At 42.2% G+C, this 24,751-nt stretch overlaps 1 protein-coding gene across 2 annotated transcripts in view; it reads left to right on the top strand.

Annotated features, from left to right (window-relative positions):
* The window catches only part of CDKAL1 (CDKAL1 threonylcarbamoyladenosine tRNA methylthiotransferase), a gene marked incomplete at its 3' end in the record, with an annotated part of 657,220 nt that extends 632,689 nt beyond the window's left edge, over positions 1-24,531 (top strand). For both annotated transcript variants that reach the window (XM_082848483.1, XM_082848484.1), the window contains exon 16: positions 24,340-24,531. In XM_082848483.1, the coding sequence (XP_082704609.1) occupies positions 24,340-24,531 (192 nt within the window). The remainder of the gene's footprint in view (positions 1-24,339) is intronic.
* Between the last annotated feature and the right edge of the window lie 220 nt (positions 24,532-24,751).

Raw genomic sequence — 24,751 nt, 5'->3', positions numbered from 1 at the left:
AGGTGTGGGTTCGGATTACAAGTACAATTCCCGTGATGTTGTACAGCACACTTTCTTCAGTCGGTCTCTTCCTCTGTAAAACGGGCATAACTAATTCACAGAAGATTAAATTAGATAATGTGGACAGTGTGCCCAGTGCATAGTACATATGTTAATATTTGATAAAGGGATTCAGTAAGTATACCTTTAAAAATCAGTGATTTACTGACTTCTATTTTAATATTTTTACTTTAAACTTTCTAAGTGGTACTTTGCTTCCATTGGTCGTCACTATACAACACAGTATAGCAAATAAGAACATGGATTCTGGGTTCTGATCACCTGCGTTTGAATCCTTGTTTCACCACAAGAATTAGACCTTGGGCAAGTTACTCAACCTCTCTCTACCTCAGTTCTTGCCTCTGGAAATGGGGGACATAATAGTACCCACTTCATAGGATGTACATGGAAATGGCTTAGCAATCAAGAAATGTCAGCTACTGTTACAGTAAATGTTGGCTACTGATAATAATAATTATCATTATTAATCTGTGATACATGCTAGGGCATCATTTTACTTTAAGCAATGAAGGTAAAAATTACATAATCTTTTATCATTTCAAATGTGATCGTCGCCCATTGGTTTCCTACAAAATGGCAAATGAAACCAGATTCATTTAGGGGTTCTTCCACACAGTGAGAATGACAAATTCGCAGAAAGAGGCTGAGTAACAATCTTACAGCACTGGCTGTTCTTACTGACAGGCATTTCTTCCTCTTACTCCTTATGCCCCCTTTTAAAGGAGAATATTCTAGAATGGAGACCTGGACCTACCCTGTTTCTCACAAGGGAAGGGAAGACTGCCCCAGGGTGCCTGGCTGCCACCTGTTTCTCATCAGTTGGGACTTTGATCCTAATAATGGATTCACTTGAGCAGTTAGAAAGCTCAGCACCAACATAGCCAGCTGCCCTCAGAAAGGAAGCAGAAGTTTTAAAGGGTGGCATGGTTTGCCTCATTACCAGACAAAGGGCCAGCAGGACATTCAGGTGTACTGAGTTTTATGTACAAACTATACTATATGTTCAGAGCTTTGACCCTTCGAAAAGCATTGTTAAAATGCTTTCCTCTCCATCTAACATTCATTTCCAAAACTACTGAAGTGAAAGGGTCTATTAGTTCAGGGCCAGATTTGAAAGCGCATGAAAACTGCATTCATGAGGTTAAGAAATGGCTTAACAATTAAGTTAAAACAGTTGAAAGTGGATCTAATTTCAAACAGATCAGCTAACCGTGTTAGAAGTAAATGAGGGTGTGTTCCTTCCGACTTTTCCTTCCACCCCCAAGATACTGGCTCCAATCCCGAGCAATTTTTCCTAGTTTTTTTTTTTTCCTTTTTAACTTTATATAATACTGAATTCTTCATTGCCCATATGTTAAATTGTTGTCACAATTAAAACTGTAGCACATTTAATATTTAGTCCATTTCTTCCTTTCATATGGCTTCTAATTAGTTCCATTTGCAGATCCATTAGGATGTATTTGGGTTTCACAGTCTAGATACACAGCTTTTATTCTATGCCCCTGAGCTGTATTTTACTGGGCATTACAGCTGAACTTGTATGATTATGTCAGTTCAAAAGGTCTTCAGTATGTTTGCAGTACCTTCCATGCACCAATTTGAGTACCATTCAAAGTATCATCAGAGCGAGCTGATGCTAAACAATTAGCTTTCATTTCACTTGCATCACTAACTGTACGATCACTGACGATAATTTTCCCCCTCCAGAGGTGAGGGGAATTGCATGCATCAAGGAACTAATTGTGCCTCAATGACAATAATAATAGCTGCTGTTTAGTGAGCCTCTAGTATGTGCCTTGGTGTTGAGGCTTTTTACCTGTATTACCTCCTTTTATGATTCTGGCCTGGGTTAGAGCAGCTAGAACACATGAAGTGTCCTTTTTTTTTTTTTTTTTTTTTCTTTTTTGATGTGGACCACTTTTAAAGTCTTTATTGAATTCGTTACAATATTGCTTCTGTTTTATGTTTTGGGTTTTTTGGCCACAAGGCACGTTGGGATCTTAGCTCCCTGACCAGAGATCGAACCCACACCCTCTGTACTGGAAGGTGAAGTCTTAACTACTGGGCTGCCAGGGAAGTCCCATGAAATGTTCTTTATATGGCTGTGCACACTCACAAGGAGACACCATAGGGTGGGATTGGGCAGGCACTTTCCCTTCCTCTGCATTCTTGGCCCACAGTCAGAGAAGCAGGTAGAGGGAGCTTGAGGCAAGGCCACAGGCAGACTCCCGGAGCTAGGAATGGCTGGGGGCGAGAGAAAAGAATGAGGCCCCCCAGCCTGAATTACTCTCAGATTGAACATGCAGGTAATGCCTGGCTTCTTAGGATATGTTTTAGTACTTATTGAACATGATATTATCTAAGCACCGGACTAAATATTGGAGATGGAAATAATGAATAAGGTCTCGGCCTCTGAGGAGATTTTAGTCTGAATGTTCTTTTTGTAGTACTGCTATTCTGCTGTGACCCTTTTTGGGAGGGATTGGGGTGAGAGAGAGGGTCCTCTGTGGGTGCACTAGCTGCCCGATGTGACATCATTGCTCTGGTGATTAAAGTTTTATGGGTGATTCTTACCACATCTAAGGTGTCCAGAATTGCTCTTTTGTTCTCTCATTTTGACTACGTTACTTTTCAGACTTTTTACTCAGGCATCAATTACCAGTGCCAACGTATGACCATATGTCTCGGTTTGTCTGGGATGGTCCTGGTTTATACCTGTTACCCTGGTATAATTAATAATAGTGCCCGTTTTTCATTCTCCAAAGTACCCTGGTTTGGATGATAAATTATATGGTCATCCGATCAATTCATAAAGTAGACCCAGCACTATGCCGAGCACTGCTTGGGACCAGCAGTCTTACGGTGTGATCCTTGCCCTCAAGGAGATGGAACTGTAGTTGGGAAGAGAAGACAGGTGCTTGTAAAACAAAATCCGTAATATGTAAAGTGCTAAATTGAATGACATCAGATCATAAGAGATAGGAAGATGGGAGACCTCTGTAGACTTGGGGTATCAGGGAATGTATAGGTCGGGGTTCTTTGACGACAACAGAAAACAGCTCAGTTAGTTTAAACAGAAGGGGGTTTAGAAAGGGATACTGGATCGTCCACAGAATAATTAGGGCTGTGGAGCAGACTCTCCGCTGAGTTTTCTGACAATAACACCCAAACCACGTAGAAGCTGCTGGTAAGATATGTGACCTCTGCCCCTCCTGCCCCAGCAAGTTGGAAGCCCCAAGCCCTGACTGCTTCCTCGTGAAGCTTACTTCACAATCCAGGTCTCAGACCTGTTGCATCTGAGTGTGGAGAACCGGGGTCTCAGGTTTTGTACCCTAGGGACAAAGGAGGATGGGAAGTGTTTCTTGGAATCTGTATTAGTGAGGTGAGATTTACAGTGTGGAGACTGTCAGTGTGAAGAGAGTATTCACACAGTTCCCACTACAGAGGGTTTCGTGGATGTGATGGGATTAGAACTGGACTTGGAAGGTGAGAAGGACTTAATCAGGGAAGTGAAGAAGGAGATTTTTCTCAGTGCAAAAGGAACATGAGGCAAGTGACAGAATGCACAGGAATAAATCTGGCTTTCCTTGGGCATCTGTAAGCAGATGTGGGCAATTGGGAGCAAGCGTAAAATAATGTTCATTGTGAAGAGTGGGCCCTCTGGGCTTTGAAGTAAAGTAGCACGTTACACAACAAAGCACAGGTATTAGTCCACGATAACTTAGGCTGTGCTGCAGTAACACATTAACCCTGAAATCCCATGCTTAGCACAAGAAAGGTTTATTTCCTACTCATACTACAGCACATCTGGCATCAGGGATTGTCTGCTCCACCCAGGCACTCAGGGACCCAGGTTGCCCATCTGGAGAACCAGGCTCTTCACTGCCTCTGCACAGGAGTGGCACAGGATATTTCTATTTATGTCTGTTGCCCAGAACTATTCACATGGCCCCACCCAATTTCAAGAGTTTGGGAAATACATACTTCTGTATAAATAAGATAGAGAAGATATGGGTGAATACTAGAAGTTTCTACCATGCACGTTGGCACGTTTTTGAGCCCGAGCAAAACAGTGAAAGTAGCCTGTGTGAACAAAAGTTCACAAGAGCAGGGCCACCCTGTCTCTTCTGTTCACCACCAGCTTCGGGCCATAGCACAGTGCCTGGCTCAGAGCTGGTGCTCTGTACATACTTGTTGAATGAACCTGGCTGTCACTGATACGCAGGGTGGAATAGAGGGTTTCTTGACCAGAGGCAGGGAGGTTGACAGTACGTGATAGGTTGATATCGTCTATTACTTCAACTTAGGACATTAGTATATTCTTTAAAGGCTAAAAAAATCACAGTCAAGCCACCCAACCTGCTCTTTGAAGTCATTTGACATCTTGATAAGCAGATTGCAAAAACCCCTTTTTAAACTGATGTTAATCTTGCAAATTTAAATTCTTTTCGTGGGAACTGTAGGGATGAGTACTTTTAGAGCCAGGCATGCTTCTAACCATAAATTTTCAGTCTATTTCTCCTGTCATATTCAGAGTACTAACTTTGAGTTGTGCCTAAAATAATAGAACCATGAATATCTTTGTTTTCTAACATAGTTTGCCATGTTTGAAATTTAAAGGGCTTTGGAGAAATAAATTTTCTCCTGTCCCTCAATCTCCCCAGTGTAATTCTGTAAAATTACTGAGAAACATAAATGTACAAGCCATGTGTCAAGTCAACAGTTATCTGGTAGGAAGTCAACCTATAAAAATAGGATCCAATAACTTTCAGATTTGCCACCACTTGAGAAAGAAGTCCAAAGGACAAAAAAAAGCCAAAAACTGTTGCAGATGTACCTTATCAAGGTCAGTATTTTCCTTCTAGAGGCCCCTGGCTCCCAGGGATTCTTTCCTGCAAACATCCACTTTGAAAGAATAGAGTATCCCTCAAGCACATACACTTTGTGGTCTTACTGTATAGATTTTGGAATTTTGGTTTTATCCCTTACAACTGTGTGCATTGGCTGCTCACTTACCATCTCAAGATATGTTTCCTCTTTTATAAATTGGGGATAATGGAATCTATTCCATAGGGTAGTTTTGACAGTGAAGTGAGAAAATGCATGGGAAGCACTCAGTAGTACTGGCACAGAGGAAGTGATCAGTGACTATGTGGTACGAAGTTGGTGGCATGGTGATGATCACTGAGGATTTATTTGGGCCTAGTTAACCGAGATGCTAATATCGCATCCATGACATATATACCGTGAGAAGAGGAGTTGGTCATTGGTCTTTTCAGTCATATTTATAACCAACAACAGCATTTTTTAAAGTATAGTTACCTAAAATAAATACTCTGTGATCGTGTTTCTAAGTTTCCCCTTTTCATTGACTTTGAGTGCTATTTCTTTTCTGCTGTCCTTCAGATGAGGTCAGTTCCTCTGACCAGTCACAAAGTATCCATAGTGTGGGATAGTGTTATTTGCTACAGGCTTTTTCTTTTAAATATTCTTGTAGGAGGTGGTTTTTCCATGCTCTGTACTATATAATCTGAAAATAAGCACAATCAATCTACCTAATTGGTCTCCCTGTTTCTACCCTCTATAAAAATCAGATCATGTCTTTCTTGTGCTCAAAATCTAGGGTTCCATATGACCTAGCATATGTACCCAGCAGAATTAAAAGCAGGCACTCAGATAGATACTTGCTCTGTTTGTTGCCAATTGTATTGTATGCCAGTGTTCATAGCAGCATTATTCACAATAACCAAAGGCTGGAAACAACCCAAGTGTCCATCAACAAATAACTGGATAAACAAAATGTCTTTGATACGTCGATACGTACATACAATGGAATTTTGTTCAGCCCTAAAAAGAAGTGAAGTTCTAGTACATGCTCCCGCATGGATGAACCTTGAAAACATTATGCTAAGTGAAATAAGTCAGGCACAAAAGAACAAATATTATGTGATTCCACTTGTATGCAAGATCTAGAATAGGCAAATCTGTAGAGCCAGAAAGTAGATTAGAGGTTATCAGAGGTTGGAGGTAGGAGAGTTGTTTCTTAGTAGTTACTGAGTTTTCTGTTTGGAGTGATGAAAAAGTTTTAGAAATAGATAGTGGTGATGGTTGTACAACATGGCAGATGTAATTGCCACTGAACTGTACACTTAAAAATGATTAAAATGGTAATTTTTATGTTCTATATATCTCACCACAGTAAGAAATATTTTTAAAAAGTCTCGGGTTTCCCATGACACTCAGAGTGGAAGCCAAAGGCCCTGCAGTGGCCTACAAGGCCTAGTGCCTTGCATACTCCTCCGTTGCCTCTCTGACATCATCATTTACCCTTTTCCCCCTCGAACACACTGGGCCAGCCATACTGGCCTCCATGCTCCACCTGAGATGTGAACACAGCAGGTTTGCTCCCTCAGGAGGGCCTTCCCACTTGCTAGACCCTCTGTGTGGAACGTGCTTCTGTTAGATGCCCACATATCATGTCTGTCCTCTCCCCCATTCAGGTCTCTGCTGAAGCCCACCTTATCAATGAGGCCTTCCTGAGGAGCCCTCTGTTGAATAGCGGCCCCTACCATCTGTCACACCTGGTACCCCCTCTGTCCTTACTCTGTTTCTCTCCACGGTACATCTCACCATCAGACATACCAAATATCTATGTTTCTTTGTCTCCAGCTAATACAGTGGAAGGCCCATCCATGAGGGCTGAGCTATTTTGCTTTGTTCACTCCTTTGTCCTTAATGTCTGGAATAGTGCCTGGCATAGAGCAAATGCTCACTCAGTGTCTCTTGAATGAATGAATGAGTGAATGAATATATTTGTGCTGGAGATATATGTGTATCCCTTACTTAAAAAGGATTGCAGAACCAAATATCTGGTCATCCTATATATTAGTTAGCTATTGTCACTATAAATGCCTCATATATAACAACCACAAAACCTTAGTGGGGTTCAGCTAATCTCGACTGGGCACACTCACACATCTGCAGTCAGCTGTGGGGTCTCTGAGTGGATCTTCTGATCTAGATGTGGCTGCTGACATGCCTGGTGATTCAGCTGGCAGCTGGCAGGTAGCCACAACTGGGACTACTCGGATGAATCAGCTCTGTTCCATGTGTCTCATCCTACAACAGGCTAACCTGGAAACGTCCTCATGGTAAAGGCAGAGGAACAGGAACAGCAAACAGAAATGCACAAGAGCTTTCCAAGCCTTGGCATACGGCATGTTTGATAACATGCCATTGGCCAAAGTAAGTCACGTGGCCAAGATCAGAGAAAGCACTAGGCAGTTATGTGACCGAAGGCACAGCTAGGGGAGCACGAAGAGTTGGGACCATTGCTGTATTCAGTCTGTCCCAACCTATGAAATCCTGGACTTTTTTGCTTGTGAGCTGCACATCGTTCCACCCTCTTTCTCTAGCCCCAGATAAATTACATGCTGCTTTAGCCTTTGAGCCAGTCATCCCAGCTCTACAACTCAGTGTCTTGTTTTTAGTTACTGAGTTGTGAAACGGGAAGGGTTAGATCTAGTTTTTAAAATAAAAGAAACCCCTCATTTTTCACATAAAGAATCTAAAATCTAAAAGTTAGAAGTTAAAGCTCCTCATGGTCTTCGATTAGGAAACTTCCAGTTCTCTGGAGGATGGCAGTTATTCTCTGAAGTGTATGTACTCAGCAACTCAACATTATCACCCGTAGGGCCTGTGGTAGGCAGAATAACAGCGTCCCAAAGATGCCTATGGCCTGATCCTTGGAACCTGGGAATATGTCAGGTTACATGGGAGGCAGGGGATTTAAGGGTGCAGGTGGAATTAAATTTGCTAATGAACTGACTACAGTCCTGCAGCCTGTGGAAGAAAAACCACATTCACAGAAAGACAGACAACGAAAAGGCAGAGGACTATGTACCAGATGAAGCAACAAGATAAAACCCTAGAAAAACAACTAAATGAAGTAGAGATAGGCAACCTTCCAGAAAAAGAATTCAGAATAATTATAGTGAAGATGATCCAGGACCTCAGAAAAAGAATGGAGGCAAAGATCGAGAAGATGCAATAAATATTTAACAAAGACCTAGAAGAATTAAAGAACAAACAAACAGAGATGAACAATACAATAACTGAAATGAAAAATACACTAGAAGGAATCAATGGCAGAATAACTGAGGCAGAAGAACAGATAAGTGACCTGGAAAACAGAATGGTGGAAATCACTGCCACAGAACAGAAAAAAAAAAAGAATGAAAAGAAATGAAGACAGCCTAAGAGACCTCTTGGACAACATTAAACACACAAACATTCGCATTATAGTGGTCCCAAAAGGAGAAGGGAGAGATAAAGGACCCGAGAAAATATTTGAAGAGATTATAGTCGAAAACTTCCCTAACATGGGAAAGGAAATAGCCACCCAAGTCCAGGAAGCGCAGAGTCCCAGGAAGAATAAACCCCAGGAGACACATGCTGAGACACATAGTAATCAAACTGACAAAAATTAAAGACAAAAATTATTAAAAGCAACAAGGGAAGAACAACAAATAACATACAAGGGAACTCTCATAAGGTTAACAGCTGATTTCTCAGCAGAAACTATACAAGCCAGAAGGGAGTGGCATGATATATTTAAAGTGATAAAAGGGAAGAACCTACAACCAAGATTACCCTACCTGGCAAGGATCTCATTCAGATTCAACGGAGAAATCAAAAGCTTTACAGACAAGCGAAAGCTAAGAGAATTCAGCACCACCAAATCAACTCTACAACAAATGCTAAAGGAACTTCTCTAAGTGGGAAACACAAGAGAAGAAAAGGACCTACAAAAACAAACCCAAAACAATTAAGAAAATGGTAATAGGGACATACGTATCGATAATTACCTTACACGTGAATGGATTAAATGCTCCAACCAAAAGACACAGCCTCGCTGAATGGATACGAAAACAAGGCCCATATATATGCTGTCTACAAGAGACCCACTTCAGACCTAGGGACACATACAGACTGAAAGTGAGGGGATGGAAAAAGATATTCCATGCAAATGGAAATCTAAAGAAAGCTGGAGTAGCAATACTCATGTCAGATAAAATAGACTTTAAAATAAAGAACATTACAAGAGACAAGGAAGGACACTACATAATGATCAAGGGATCAATCCAAGAAAAGATCTAATAATTATATGTGCACCCAACGTAGGAGCACCTCAATACATAAGGCAAATGCTAACAACTATAAAAGAGGGAACTGACAGTAACACAATAATAGTGGGGAACTTTAACTCCTCACTTACACCAATGGACAGATCATCCAGACAGAAAATTAATAAGGAAACACAAGCTTTAAATGACACAATAGACCAGATAGATTTAATTGATATTTGTAGGACATTCCATCCAAAAAACAGCAGATTACACTTTCTTCTCAAGTGCACATGGAACATTCTCCAGAATACATCACATCTTGGGTCACAAATCAAGCCTCGGTAATTTAAGAAAATTGCAATCATATCAAGCAATTTTCTGACCACAACGCCATGGGATTAGAAATCAATTACAGGGAAAAAAATGTAAAAAACACAAACACATGGAGACTAAACAATATGTTACTAAATAACCAAGAGATCACTGAAGAAATCAAAGAGGAAATCAAAAAATACCCAGAGACAAATGACAACAAAAACACGACAGTCCAAAACCTATGGAATGCAGCAAAAGCAGTTCTAAAAGGGAAGTTTATAGCAATACAATCCTACCTCAAGAAAAAAGAAAAATCTCAAACAATCTAACCTTACACCTAAAGGAACTAGAGAAAGAAGAACAAACAAAACCCAAAGTTAGCAGAAGGAAAGAAATCATAAAGATCAGAGCAGAAATAAATGAAATAGAAACAAAGAAAACAATAGCAAAGATCAATAAAACTAAAAGCTGGTTCTTTGAGAAGATAAACAAAATTGATAAACCTCTAGCCAGACTCTTCAAGAAGAAGAGGGAGAGGACTCAACTCAGTAAAATTAGAAATGAAAAAGGAGAAGTTACAACAGACACCGCAGAAATACAAAGCATCATAAGAGACTACTACAAGTAACTCTATGCCAGTAAAATGGATAACCTGGACGAAACGGACAAATTCTTGGAAAGGTATAACCTTCCAAGACTGAACCAGGAAGAAATAAAAAACATGAACAGACCAATCACAAGTAATGAAATTGAAACTGTGATTAAAAATCTTCCAACAAACAAAAGTGCAGGACCAGTTGGCTTCACAGGTGAACTCTGTCAAGGATTTAGAGAACAGCTAACACCATCCTTCTCAAACTCTTCCAAAAAATTGCAGAGGAAGGAACACTCCCAAGCTCATTCTGTGAGGCCACCATCACCCTGACACCAAAACCAGACAAAGATACTACAAAAAAAATTACAGACCAATATCACTGATGAACACAGATGCAAAAATCCTCAACAAAATACTAGCAAACAGACTCCAACAACACATTCAAAGGATCATACACCATGATCAAGTGGGATCTATACCAGGGATGCAAGAATTCTTCAATATACGCAAATCAATCAGTATGATACAACATATTAACAAATTGAAGAATAAAAACCATATGATCATCTCCATAGATGCAGAAAAAGCTTTTGACAAAATTCAACACCAATTTATGATCAAAACTCTCCAGAAAATGGGCATAGAGGGAACCTACCTCAACGTAATAAAGGCCGTATACAATAAACCCACAACAAACATCATTCTCAGTGGTGAAAAACTGAAAGCATTTCCTCTAAGATCAGGAACAAGACAAGGTGGTCCACTCTTGCCACTATTATTCAACATAGTTTTGGAAGTCGTAGCCATGGCAATCAGAGAAGAAAAGGAAATAAAAGGAATAGACATTGGAAAAGAAAAAGTAAAGCTGTCGCTGTTTGCAGATGACGTTACTATACATATATAATCCTAAAGATGCCACCAGGAAACTACTAAAGCTAATCAATGAATTTGGTAAAGTTGCAGGATACAAAATTAATGCACAGAAATCTCTTGCATTCCTATACACTAACAACAAAAGATCAGAAAGAGAAACTAAGGAAGCAGTCCCATTCACCACTGCAGCAAAAAGAATAAAATATCTAGGAATAAACCTACCTAAGGAGACAAAAGACCTGTATGCAGAAAACTATAAGACACTGATGAAAGAAATCAAAGATGACACAAACAGATGGACAGATATACCATGTTCTTGGATTGGAAGAATCAATATTGTAAAAATGACTCTACTACCCAAGGCAATCTACAGATTCAGTGCAATCCCTATCAGATTACCAGTGGCATTTTTTTACAGAACTAGAACAAAAAAATCTTAAAATGTGTATGGAGACACAAAAGACACCAAATGGCCAAAAAAATCTTGAGGGAAAAAATTGGAGCTGGAGGAATCAGGCTCCCTGACATCAGACCATACTGCAAAGCTACAGTAATCAAGAAAATATGGTACTGGCATGAAAACAGAAATATAGATCAGTGGAACATGATAGAAAGCCCAGAGATAAACCCATGCATCTATGGTCAACTAATCTGTGACAAAGGAGGCAAGGATATACAGTGAAGAGAAGACAGTCTCTTCAAAAAGTGGTTCTGGGAGAACTGGACAGCTACATGTAAAAGAATGAAATTAGAACACTCTAACACCATACACAAAAACCAACTCAAAATGGATTAAAGACCTAAATGTAAGACCGGACACTATAAAACTCTTAGAGGAAAACATGGGAAGAACACTCTTTGACATAAATCACAGCAAGATCTTTTTTGACCCACCTCCTAGAGTAAAGGAAATAAAAACAAAAATAAACAAATGGGACCTAATGAAACTTAAAGGCTTTCGCACAGCAAAGGAAACCATAAACAAGATGAAAAGACAACCCTCAGAATGGGAGAAAATATTTGTAAATGAATCAACGGACAAAGGATTAATCTCCAAAATATATAAACAGCTCATGCAGCTCAGTGTTAAAAAAAGAAATAAACAACCCAATCCAAAAATGGGCAGAAGACATAAATAGACATTTCTCCAAAGAAGACATACAGATGGCCCAGAGGCACGTGAAAAGGTGCTCAACATCAATAATTATTAAAGAAATGCAAATCAAAACTGCAATGAGGTATCACCTCACAATGGTTAGAATGGGCACCATCAGAAAATCTACAAACAGCAAATGCTGGAGAGGGTGTGGAGAAAAGGGAACCCTCTTGCACTGTTGATGGGAATGTAAATTAATACAGCCACTATGGAGAACAGTATGGAGGTTCCTTAAAAAACTAAAAATAGAACTACCATATGGCCCAGCAATTCCACTACTGGGCATATACCAAGAGAAAACCATAATTCAAAAGGACACATGCACCCCAATGTTCATTGCAGCACTATTTTCAATAGCCAGGTCATGGGAGCAACCTAAATGCCCACTGACAGACGAATGGATAAAGAAGATGTGGTACATATACACAGTGGAATATTACTCAGCCATAAAAAGGGATGAAATTGGGTCATTTGTAGAGACATGGGTGGACCTAGAGACTGCCATGCAGAGTGAAGTGGTGGTGGGATGAACTGGGAGATTGGGATTGACATGTGTACTCTAATATTGTATAAAATAGATAACTAACAAAAAAAGAAGTTAAACTTCAAAATAAATTTGCTAATGTACTGACATCAAAATAAAGAGGGTTCCTGGATTATCCAGGTGGGTCCAGTGACATCACAAGAGACCTTAAAAGTGAAAAGGGTCCAAGAGAATCAGAATCAGAGGGATGAGAATGCTGACTCTGCAGATGCAAGGGAGTCACAAGCCACGGAACGTAAGCTGGAAAAGGCAACGAGGTGGATTTGTCCCTAGAGCCCCCAGAAGGAGGGCGGCCCCTCACTTGATTTTAGTCCAGTGAGACCCAGTTTCTTATGGGTTGTTTGAGGTCTCGGTTCTTCGTTGGCCGTTCGTAGAAAGTCTCCTCAGTTCCTTCTCATGAGGGCTTCTGCACAGGGCAGCTCGTTTCCCCCAGAACAAGCAAGCAGAGAGAGTGAGAAAGGTAGAAGCCACAGTTCTTAGTATCCTAATTTCAGAAGGGACATCCCATCATTTATGTGGAGTGTAATTAATCAGAAGCAAGTCAGTAAGTTCAGTCCATCATCCCGGGGAAGGTGTTACACAAGGACGTGGCTGCTAGGAGGTGAGGATCGTTTGGGGCCATCTGAAAGGCTGCCTGCCATGCTTTTATAGTGATATAAATGATTAGATCTCTTAATAGTAGTCTTCTCTCAGTTATTTTAATGACTTTTGGTAGAATCATGATTTTTTATTTTTTAAAAACTGTCCATGTTCAAAGTAGAAGGGGAGAACGGGCATACCTTGGAATGGATGTTTGGAAGAACACATAATAGAACTTTGGAAGTGATAGGAAAATAGGTAGAGATGTGAACTTTTTCAGATGGCTGAGTTCAGTGTAATTACAGTGAGTATGTACCGTGTAATTTTTCTTAACTAGTTTATCTGAACTTCGCAAGATGAATAAACGTCATGGTGATCTGAAGGAAACATTTTACATGTTAGCTCATCATTTGTGAGATTCTTTGAGACAGAACAAAGCACCTGCCATCTCCTTTATTCATTTTATGCAGTTCATGGAGCTCAGTGATGCTAAAACCATATTTCCAGTGTCATTGAAAGTGATACTTAGGACGAGAGGTTTGCATTGTGATAGCAGTTAACATCACCCATGTTTTTTGTTGTTGTTGTTATTGTTATTTAAAACAAACATCTGCCAACACACCCTCATGGTTACCTATTTGGACAAAATCCTTAGGAGTAATTATTTTGAGTTGAATTGATTAAAGATTAACTTTAATGCCCCCAATTGTTATGTCCATCTGCATCCCAGTTCACAGCTTCCAGTGTACACTCCATGGAACGAGGATCGTTTCGGTTCTGGTTTAAGAGATTATCAAAAGGACTTCATTGTCAGTGAAGCATTTTGACCCGATTCACTTTTTCCTTAACTTTGCCACACCTGTGGAGCAGCTTTAGTTTGTACTAATGCTTATTTCCAGCCAGTAATTCGGAACAGATGAGTTCTGATTTCTGCCACTGTCATGAACGTTGTGATCACAGACTTCATAGTTCTAAGTGAGCCTCTTGGTCTGTGTGCACGCGCGCGTGTGTGTGTGTGTGTGTGTGTACATCTGTGGCTGATATTTAATTAGCAGAAGAGAGAACTATATACTATTAATTTGGGATCTGATTCTCTACCCTACCCGCCCCACCCCTCTTATTTTGGTAAGTGTTAACAAGTCGAAAATCAGGGAAGTGTAAGCTTCTTTGAATGGACATTTTGTGCTAGGTTCAAGAAAGATTAAGAAGGTCAAAGACGGAGACTTCCCTGGCGGTCCAGTGGTTAAGACTTCACCTTCCAATACAGGGCGTGCGGTTCGATCCCTAGTCGGGGAGCTAAGATCCCACATGCCTCGTGGCCAAAAAAAAAAAACAAAACAGAAGCAATATTGTAACAACTTCAATAAAGACGTTAAAAATGGTCCACATCAGAAGAATCTTTAAAATAAAAAAAAAGGTCAAAGAAGATGAAGGCATTCAGATAGAAGCCCACAGTGGAGGGTTGAGAAGGCATTACGGAGCCTGAGCAGTCACCTTTGTTCATCTCTCCTTACCAGGGACTCATGCAGCAGTGCGCGTTAGGGCTGCTTATGTGAATAGGTGCCTCCTTAAGTTTATATTTTAGGGATAAAATGCAATTGTGATAGAGATACCTTTCTGCTATGAAGATAATTTTGTATTCAAAGCAAACTCTTCGAAATTAGGAGATTTAGAGGTTCTTTTCGAATAGTGTACCGCGCTGCATAATGTATATTTTAAGACAATTTCCTTGTATTGATCACATATTTGGTTTCGATAGGTTTTCTGCATAGGCCATACGTTCAGGCTTGGTTGAAAAAAAGATGATTCTAAACTCTAATTTATCTAGAGTTACAAGATATCAAACAATTTTTTCTTCCTCCCTGTTAGCTTCCACTTCAAGCTGTAACAGTGCCTCTGAGCCATGAGAAAAATTTACACATAAGAAATATTTTGAATTTATTAAAAGAGGTTCAGAGCTTAAGAGTTATTTTCAGATCTCTTGAGTAGGGTGAAATCCGATCTTACAGGAAATAATTAGGTTGGGCAAGTGCCGAGCTTTGGTTTTTGGTAGGATTATTATCTCTTTCGTTTAGTGCTGTTCAGGTCAGAGGGTTGGGCATCCAGCAAGGGAGGGATCACCGAGACCACGCAGGGACACGTCAGATCTGTTCCTTTGGTGGACGTCAAGCCAAAATTATTCAGAATATAATCTGAAATGCACTTGATCGTATGGCAGACAGTTTAATAATTTATGTTTGGCCTTATTAGCAAAGCCTTGGGTTTACTCTGCTATCACCAAAATAAGATTCAAAAAACTAAGATAATAGTGATTTTTTTAGAGTGTGTGTGTGTGTTCTGGTTTAAAACTTCTTCTTTGCGATTTTAATGATCTGATAAACAAGTACACATTTGAGGTGAGGGGGAAGAGGAAAAATTACATATGAATAATTGCTGATTTAGAATTGCTCATGCCCAAAAGTGATACAGAAAAGGCTGACAGTACTGTGCTGTCATCATGTGAGTCTGTGACAGAGATTTTCAAATGTCAGTTTTCTCCCCAAATAAATAAGGTATAATTGATTCCAAGTCTAATTTGTTGATCCTGTTACATGACGATATACCAGTAATGCTAATGGACTATACGTATAACATTCTTTCCAGAGACTGCAGGAGCTAGAAAATACTACCATCTTTGGCTCAGAGATAATGGGCACTCCTAATTATGTGATATTAAGATGCTCCCAGTTTGAGAAATGTCTAGAAGTATATTGGAGAAAGGTACCTTGGCCCCTGTAATCCCGTGTCCGTCCTGGTATCCGGTAATGACACAAAGCACAGGGACAAAGTTGTCTGTCGGTCCGGGAAGGGAAGCTGGCATGTGGAATGTGATTGCTGGCCCGTGGCAACACCTGCAGGTGGCAGGGACCGAAGAATTCATTTAGAAGCTGCACTGCAAGCTGGGGAGACAGGTGGCAACTCTCTTACAGGGATGTCTTTTATTTGAGCAGAACCAGACCAACTGTTCCTCATTAAAACACATTTTGCAACACGTTCTAATATGAGCAGATCAAGTATGTGTGCATGTGGGCATGTGCGTGTGTGTGCAGAGGAAACCCGGGATGTGCCGTCCACAGGTCACGTTTACTGAGTCTCAACATGGCCCAGAGCTGCAAGACAGGTCGCGTGCGATGTCTCTGCCTGACCTGGGGCTGGCTTTCCTGGAAGGGCCTTCTCTAGGGAAACACAGAATAACACCGTCACCTCCATGTAAAGTGGAGAGAGTCTGTTTGATAGGAATCTTGATACTGGTAGTTATTTTAATAATTATTCAGTGCCTTGATTTTTCTCATTTCTTTGCATTGCACTATAAATGCATCTCTGATATGTAACTACCAGGCCAGACTTAATATGTCTAAAGCCAATCCTCTCCTCTGCTTCCACATTTACACCTACTGTCTGTAAATTGGGTGAATACTTAAAGTTGGGAGAAACTCGTGTTAACTACTTCACTGGGCGGTTGGGAGGATTAAAGGAGAGAAGGCATGGAGAATAGAGCCCTTCTGGGCACATGGGGAACATTCCAGAAACACTGCTTCTTCTACTTAGTATTTTTACACAGAGCTTGTCGTCCACCTTTCTTGCTGGATCGTTATGCCTCTGGTTCTGCACCCATGTCACAATTTATAAACATTTTTGGTGAGGAGGAACGGCAGGAGAGGCCGCTGAACAGGGTGGCTTTCTAACGTTGGAAGGGCAAGTTCATCAGCTCCCAAGAACAGGATCCTTGCAACTGTATGAAAATATGAACACAGAATGCAAAGGAACAAGTAGAAACCCAAATATCCCTTCAGAGAACGTTGATTGACCACCTTCTAGGTACCCTCCCTTTCCTTCAGGTCTGTTTCTTTTGGCTGAAAGAGCTGTGAGGAGGACCAATAAGGGTGGCCTGTTTTCTCAGCGTGTCTGGTGAGCTCCACAGAAGGAAAGGGCCTTAGAGGAGGCCCAGCCCTGGTGGCCCCTGTCTTCCTCCACCAGGGAGCTTCAGGATCAGCCGGCCATACAGGTGCCGGGAGGCGCCCTGCACCCCTCTCCTGGTAACTGTAGAGCCCAAGGCTTCCGCTGGAGTGGGTCCTCTTGTGCAGCTCGTTCAGCTCTGCGTGCACTGAGCGCACCTTCTGGTGGGACGGCGAGAGCTTGGGGGATCACACACGCCGTGAGTGCCGTGATGAGGGCCAGCCGGCAGGACACACAGCCCACAGAGTGGGAGCTCCCGGCGCATCTGGGCTGGGTGCTGGTTGAGAGAGTCGAGATCTGCCCAGTCGAGATCTGACACGTCCGTAAGAAGAGGGGCAGGGGCGCATGGTGGCTGGAGGCGAGATGGCAGGGTCAGGCGGAGAGCAGAGTCGTGGCGGTGACTGTGACTTGTTTTCTTCCTCTTTAGTTTCCTTGAAAGCAGCGTTACAGCAATATTAGGTATTGGAAGAAAAGGCAGACATAAAAAGGGCCCGTGGCACATCTGACAGGTGGATTCCTCCTTATAAATGGTGGTGTCCAAGTCTCCCTTCTTATATAGTATGGTTTTAGTTAAGAGCCTTTCCAGAAGGCTCACCCCACAGACTGAGAGCCCGGGGAGTAGGAGGTGCCAACTTCACGGCGGGCGTAGCTTCTCCCTCGCGGGTTAGAGCTGCGAGGACAGTATCCGGGACAGGACATCACCCTCCGGCACTGCTGGCAAATGCTGTGGGAGGCTCTGCCCTTCTCCGTCTTCCACGCCACACTCCTGGAATGGAGTATAATGGTGACCCTTCATCGAAACTTTCTGTATTCCTGGCACTCTGCCCAGGCTCTGGGCATGCGAATTCTAACCCTTTCAACAACATCTTAAAGTAGATACTGGTCTCCCTACCTCACAGAAGAGGTAACTAGGCCTGGAGAGCTTAAACCACTTGCCCGGGGTCACACAGCTAATAAATATCTGAACCTGGATTCGGTTTCTGGTCTGCCTTGCTATTTATTATACTGTGCCCCTCCTGAGGATATGTGTAAGAAACAAAAATAGTTTAAATTGATAAACCATATTTGCGAAGCAAATAAAATAGTGACTTTGTAATTTTACAAAAATAATATCTGAGGTAGTTTGCATATTTCCTTAGGACCATAAAATACCATGGAGTGTGTTCATCTTTTTTGAATCTTAAATGTTCAAGACACAATATATATACCTCGTTTAATCCTCATAACAACCCTGTGATGTGCAGATACTTACTCTATCTCAGGTGATTCTGTATGGAGGCAAAAGAGAGGACAGATTATTTGCCCAAGAATTCTCAGATGGAGCTGGGATTAGAGCCCAGAGCCCATGCACTTACTGCTTCCAGAACAGGTCCCATTTGTTTCTCTGGTGATAAAAGTGCCCAGGTTAAAGGCCTCTCCTTCCTTTCCCTGGCAATACATGTATAACTGCTAGAGAAGAAGGAAATAATCAGAGGTTGACTATTGTTACCATCCCAACTGTCTTTATCTTTAGCTGATTGAAATCTGATCCCTGAAGGTTCTGAACATCAAAGTTGTTTTTGGTTTGGCTTGGTTTGGTTTGGTTTTTTTGGCATGTATATGTGATGCTACTCTAATAGATGTATTACTTTAGTAGGATTTGATAAGCTGTACTTTTGAAAATTACAATATGTTTAAGAATTAGGAAGTGAGTATGTTTAGAAATTAATCAAGGGAACAATGAGATTTACAAGGGGGGAAAAGCATGTTAATCAAAGTTAACACTTTCTTAATGTGTCCTTAGTCTACTATGACTGGATAAATACGTGGGTCTTTTTGATTGAACGAAGGTCATATCCTGCTGTGTTTCTATCTGTTTTGTAAAAGGCATTTCTAAATGGAATTTGATTTCTTAAGAATTATAAATCTGAGAGTTGATGCTTAATTAGTTTTAGTAAATAATAAAATTTCTTGCATTTGTTGCATTATAGCTTGAGAGATACAAGTGTGTCTTAAATTTCAAAAATTAATGACTTGGTAATGTTTAAGAGGTTTCTGGAAGGCTCGAGCCTTCTGTTTACTTTCCAGAACTATTGACTCTGCCAGGTTTTTCTCTAAAGTCAATTGTATACGTTACTCTGCGCATGTGTGTGTCTAAACTTCATCTTGCTATTGGTTATGTATCATCACTTCACCTGTAAACCCTTTTTATTTTCATTACTGTCTAGAAATACTACATTATTTTATATTCATGAATGGTGCTTCTGACTGTGTGGAAACCATAATAGTTGTGCATTTATATGTTTGAGAATCTTGGACTTTATGAGAAAGTCCTTGTATTTCCTGTATTTCTAAATTACTTTTCCTTCAATATCACAGTGGTAGTGACAATTGAAATGTACAAAGCTAGCTGGCAACAGATCACTCTGTCATCTGAGAAACTTTTTTTCAATCTTATATTTTAAAATATATCATCAAACTCCTTTAATCAAGATGGTGAACTGGTACAGGGTGAAGATAATAAAAGAAGCACAGCATGGCAGAGACAGGCTGCATTTCCTCTCTCCTGCTGTGTCGTCAAGCTCTCACCTTGATCTTAGGGAGAATGGCAGGGTGGGCTTCTTGTGGGGCTGCGTATGGGTGCCACGGTACTCCACACGATCCTGTGATGCAGACTTGCCCCCAGGGACAGGAGAGTGGCTTGCCACCATATGGGTCAGTTATGTTCAGATGTGTTAAATGTTTGAGTGAGGGAGGGAAAAATCAGTGCCCAAGAAAGAATGACTGTGTTGAACCCAGCCACAGATAATCCACAATGCTGCTTTAATAGGTGCCTTTTATGTTTTGAGCAAAATTTTATGGCAAATGAGTTGGAAGAAACAGAGGAAGAAATTCTGTGAAACTCTTGTTAAAAGTTGAAGGGTCGTGGGGCTTCCCTGGTGGCGCAGTGGTTGAGAGTCCGCCTGCCGATGCAGGGGATGCGGGTTCGTGCCCCGGTCCGGGAAGATCCCACGCGTGCCGTGGAGCAGCTGGGCCCGTGAGCCATGGCCGCTGAGCCTGCGCGTCCGGAGCCTGTGCTCCGCGATGGGAGAGGCCACAGCAGTGAGAGGCTCGCGTACCGCAAAAAAAAAAAAAAGAAAAGAGTTGAAGGGTATTTTCAGGCTGAGAGCACAGGTACTTTACCTGTACTGCACCTTTGTGAAGCAGAATATGTTAAAAACCCAACCAAATGCTTGATGCTTTGAGACTCACCTAGTCCTGCCCGGGGCAGCCTGACCCCTGGCCCCCAACACCAGTGATCACCGAATGGCAGCTTCTGGGATTGCATGCACAGAACCAAGGTTCATTTTTCAGAACTGGGGGTGGGACAGGAGCAGATCTTCCCTGAAGCTAGTAGAGCTTAAGATTCAGGGCCTGACACTTTGAGGGGCCCCTTCCAAGGCCCTGTTCTTAATTTTGTATTGAATTTTTTTTTTTTTTAAGAGAAAGCATCAGGCCCCACAGTGTCTGGATCTGTGAACCTACTGAAGTTATTTGCAGGGTGTGAGCGAGGCTGTGTGTATATGTGCACGGATGCCTCCACAGTTTTCTGGGGGAACAGTCTGTAGTCCTCACTGCCTTCTCAAAGCCATCTGTGACTTAAAAAGGTTAAAGAACTCAGGCCTAGGAGAACTTAATCAGCCTCTTAGTTCTTGTCTTGTAAACCCAAGCCTAGGAAGTGATGGTTTAATTGCTAGAGGCAACAACTCAAGACCCTTTTACAGTTGTGCGCATCGATCACCAGAGACATAGCTAAGCGTGTTTTTGATCAGTTGTATCTCATCTGGAATACTCATCCTCATATCCGTTCATTCACTCGTTCGTTCGTTCATTCATTTCTGAACACTTGCTGAGTACCTGCTCTGTGTTTGCCGCTGTGCAGGTTCCAAGAACCCAGAGATGAATTAGGCAACCTCTCTGCTTTTGAGGAACTCACAGAGCTTCCGTTATTTTAGCTGTAGAAGGCTGCATTCTTTCCCAAGGTTGAGTGCTGTCCTTGAGACCTTGGGGCTATTTTTAACCATCAAAATGAAAGCTTGTCAACATATTCCCAGCTCCAAAATATCATGCAGAAAGCCAATCGTACTAGAGAGCGGTTTCCCAGGGTAGGTCTGGGTGCAGCCGTCACTGCTGCGGGGACCACGGCTCCGTCTGTCCAGCTGTGACCTTCTTGTCAAGGGCCCCCAGTGCAGGAACAGCAGCAGGGTGTCAGCCCAGATCCCTGAGGAGCCCAGAAGTAAATGATGGCTCGACTGCCACTGGGGTTGAGAGATTCATCCTTGTGGACAAAAGCTATATTAATTTTGCAATCAGTCTCCTATAGTCAAAGCAAGAGTTCTTCCATATCTATCACAGGCAAATATTAGCTGGTGGAAATTGGGTTGTGAAAGTTCTTCTCATTTCCCCATTCCTCTTCTTTGTCCCTCCATCACCCACTCACCTGAACTCAGCTACTGTTGATTCTACAGTAAGTGTCTGTTGTGCCCTCCTTTCCGTGCCTTCCGCCATCCTCCCAACACAGGTCCTCAGCACTCCCCGCCTCATCTGTCGCCACAGCTTGCCCCCGGATTCTCTACCCCCACCTCCCCGCTCCCCTCAATGCACCCTGCACCTTCGTGCCAGAGTTACCTTCTGTAAAGCACCGTTCCAGTGCTTCTACTGTGCATGGCGGGGCTGCCATTCCACACAGGGGCCGAAGCTGTCCCCAGATTGTTCGCGAGTGTGGAAGGAAAGAATAAGCCACGTGAAATGGTTGTTCGGAGGCATCTTGTGCTTCTGTGGCTTTCTTGCACTTCCACAGCCGCGCCTCTGGCTCGCCCCCTCCTCCCAGCCCCGCAATGTTTCTTCCATCCCGGATTCTCCTTCCCCACCCCGCCTCCATCTCTTAAAGTGTTATTCAGGTTTCAACAGGGGAGACACTGATTCTAAGGCCTGTGCATAAGCTGGAAATCTTATAGCGTGGAATCAAAATTACACGTCGAAACACTAGAACCTCCCTGAGAGTGGCCAGGTGCCCCCTGTCCCCTCCTCCCCGCACCTGCTGAGACGCATCAGGGGACAGAGACCCCCTACAGAGTCTCACCGTCATGTCTCCTAGCTCCTCGTTGTTCTCTCCAAGCAGGGTTTCCCAGCCTTTCCATGTCAGGCACATGGCACACCAGAGTGGATGCAGAGGCTGCGCGTGGGGGTGGAGCCCTGTGGCCACTCAGACCCCTTCAGGTGCCCCTTGGGGGTCGGGGCAGCCCTCCTGCAGCGGTGCGCCAGCTGGGAGTCCCTGTCCTAAGGGACGTGTTTGATGAATAAAATGGCTTCGTGGTTTTTTCCTGTGTCATTCTTCTTTTCCTGAGTAGATATGGTTGCATCCCTAAAAGTTAGATACGTCTGTGATGATTCCACTCTACATAAATTCTACCCTTCGTGAAGTCGGCCTTGATTCTCCGTAAACACTGTTTGTCTCTTTCATATAGTTTGTGTATAATCTGGAAATTTATGAACTTGGTCTGACCCTTCAAGGAAAGGAACTATAGCTTGTACGTAGCTTGGCCTACCTGGCCTATGGTAGGTGTTTGAATGTGCCTGTGTTGAAGGAGTGAGTGATAGCTTCTTCTTACATCAAACTAAAAAACTTGTGCACAGCAAAGGAGACCATCAACAAAATGAAAAGGCAACCAGCTGAATGGGAGAAAATATTTGCAAATCACATATCTGATATCTAATGAGGGGTTGATATCCAAAATATATATAAAGAACTCATACAGCTCAATAGAAAAAAAAAAATCTGATTTTAAAAATGGGCAGAGGGGCTTCCCTGGTGGCGCAGTGGTTGAGAGTCCACCTGCCGATGCAGGGGACACGGGTTCGTGCCCCGGTCCAGGAAGATCCCACATGCCACGGAGCGACTGGGCCCGTGAGCCATGGCCGCTGAGCCTGCGCGTCCGGAGCCTGTGCTCCGCAACGGGAGAGGCCACAGCAGTGAGAGGCCCGCGTACCACAAAAAAAAAAAAAAAAAAAGTGGGCAGAGGATCTGAGTAGACAGTTTACCAAAGAAGACAGACAGATGGCCAACAGATGCGCGAAAAAGTGCTCATCAGCACTGATCATCAGGGAAATGCAAATTAAAACCACAATGAGATGTAACCTCATACCTGTCACAATGGCCATCATCAAAAGAGATAAGAACTAACAAATGTTGGTGAACATATGGAGAAAAGGGAACCCTCGTGCACTGTTGGTGAGAGTGTAAATTGGTGCAGCCACTCTGGAAAACAGTATGGAGTTTCCTTAAAAAACTAAGAATAGAACCAACATATGATCCAGCAATTCTACTTCTGAGTGTTTACGCAAAGGAAACAAAAACACTAACTCAAAAAGATACATGCATCCCATGTTCACTGCAGCACTATTTACAGTAGCCAAGAGATGGAAGCAACCTAAGTGTCCATCAATGGGTGAATGGACAAGGAAGATGGGGCGTACGTATACAATGGAGTATTACTCAGCTGTAAAAGAAAAGGAAGTCTTGCCATTCACAACAACATGGATGGACCTTGAGGGCATTATGCTAAGTGAAATAAGTCAGAGAAAGACATAGAATCTAAAAAAACAAAACAAAACCGAATATATAGATGCAGAGAGCAGATTAGTGCTTGTCAGACACAGGGGGGTGGCAGGTGGGTGACAGGGGTGAAGGGAGTCAAAAGATACAAACTTCCAGTTATAATGTAAATACGTCCTGGGGATGTAACGTACAGCATGCTGCCTATAGTTAACAATACTGCATTGTATATTTGGAAGTTGGTTAGAGAGTAGACCTTAAAAGTTTTCATTACAAGGGAAAAAAATTGTAACTGTGTTGTAACTAGACTTACCGTGGTGCTCATTTCACAATGTATACAAATATTGAATCCTTATGCTGTGTACCTGAAACTAATACAATATTATATGTTAATCATATCTCAATAAAAAAATAGCTCCTTCTAGGGGTCCTGTGCTTGACTGATGTCACATTAGCGCTTTTTTTCTTATTTTGCATCCTTAATGTCTTCCGTTTTCCTCTATGTTTCTCTCTCTATAGGAATTCAGAAATAGGCTTGGGAACCACCTGAATTCAGTATCCCACACCTTGGATGCAACTCAGCAAGACTCGGCGAGTTCCAGAATGGCACTACAATTGCAAAGGCTACACCAGGACTGTACACTGAGGATGTCTGTGGTCCTGGCTCTGTTTGCTTTTCTTTTTGCTTTTTTGATCAAGGTCTGTAATTAAAACACAACTAACTGAAGCATCAGTGAAGAAGAATAATGGGTTCGATCCCTGGTTGGGGAATTAAGATCCCACGTGCTACACGGTGTGGCCTTTAAAAAATAAAATCTGTGAAGAGGAATGAATTTCTAATTAAAATCTTCAAAGAAAAGGAGAGCGACCACATCACTTCTCAAAGGGCAGTAATTTACACTGTCTCCCTGCCCTTCAGCCACACTCTTTA

Source organism: Leucopleurus acutus (genome assembly GCF_964270905.1).
Source record: "Leucopleurus acutus genome assembly, chromosome: 10".
In the NCBI taxonomy this organism is placed as follows: Eukaryota; Metazoa; Chordata; class Mammalia; order Artiodactyla; family Delphinidae; genus Leucopleurus; species Leucopleurus acutus.
Note: the sequence above shows the minus strand (reverse complement) of the source record. Positions and strands in the feature narration are given on the sequence as shown.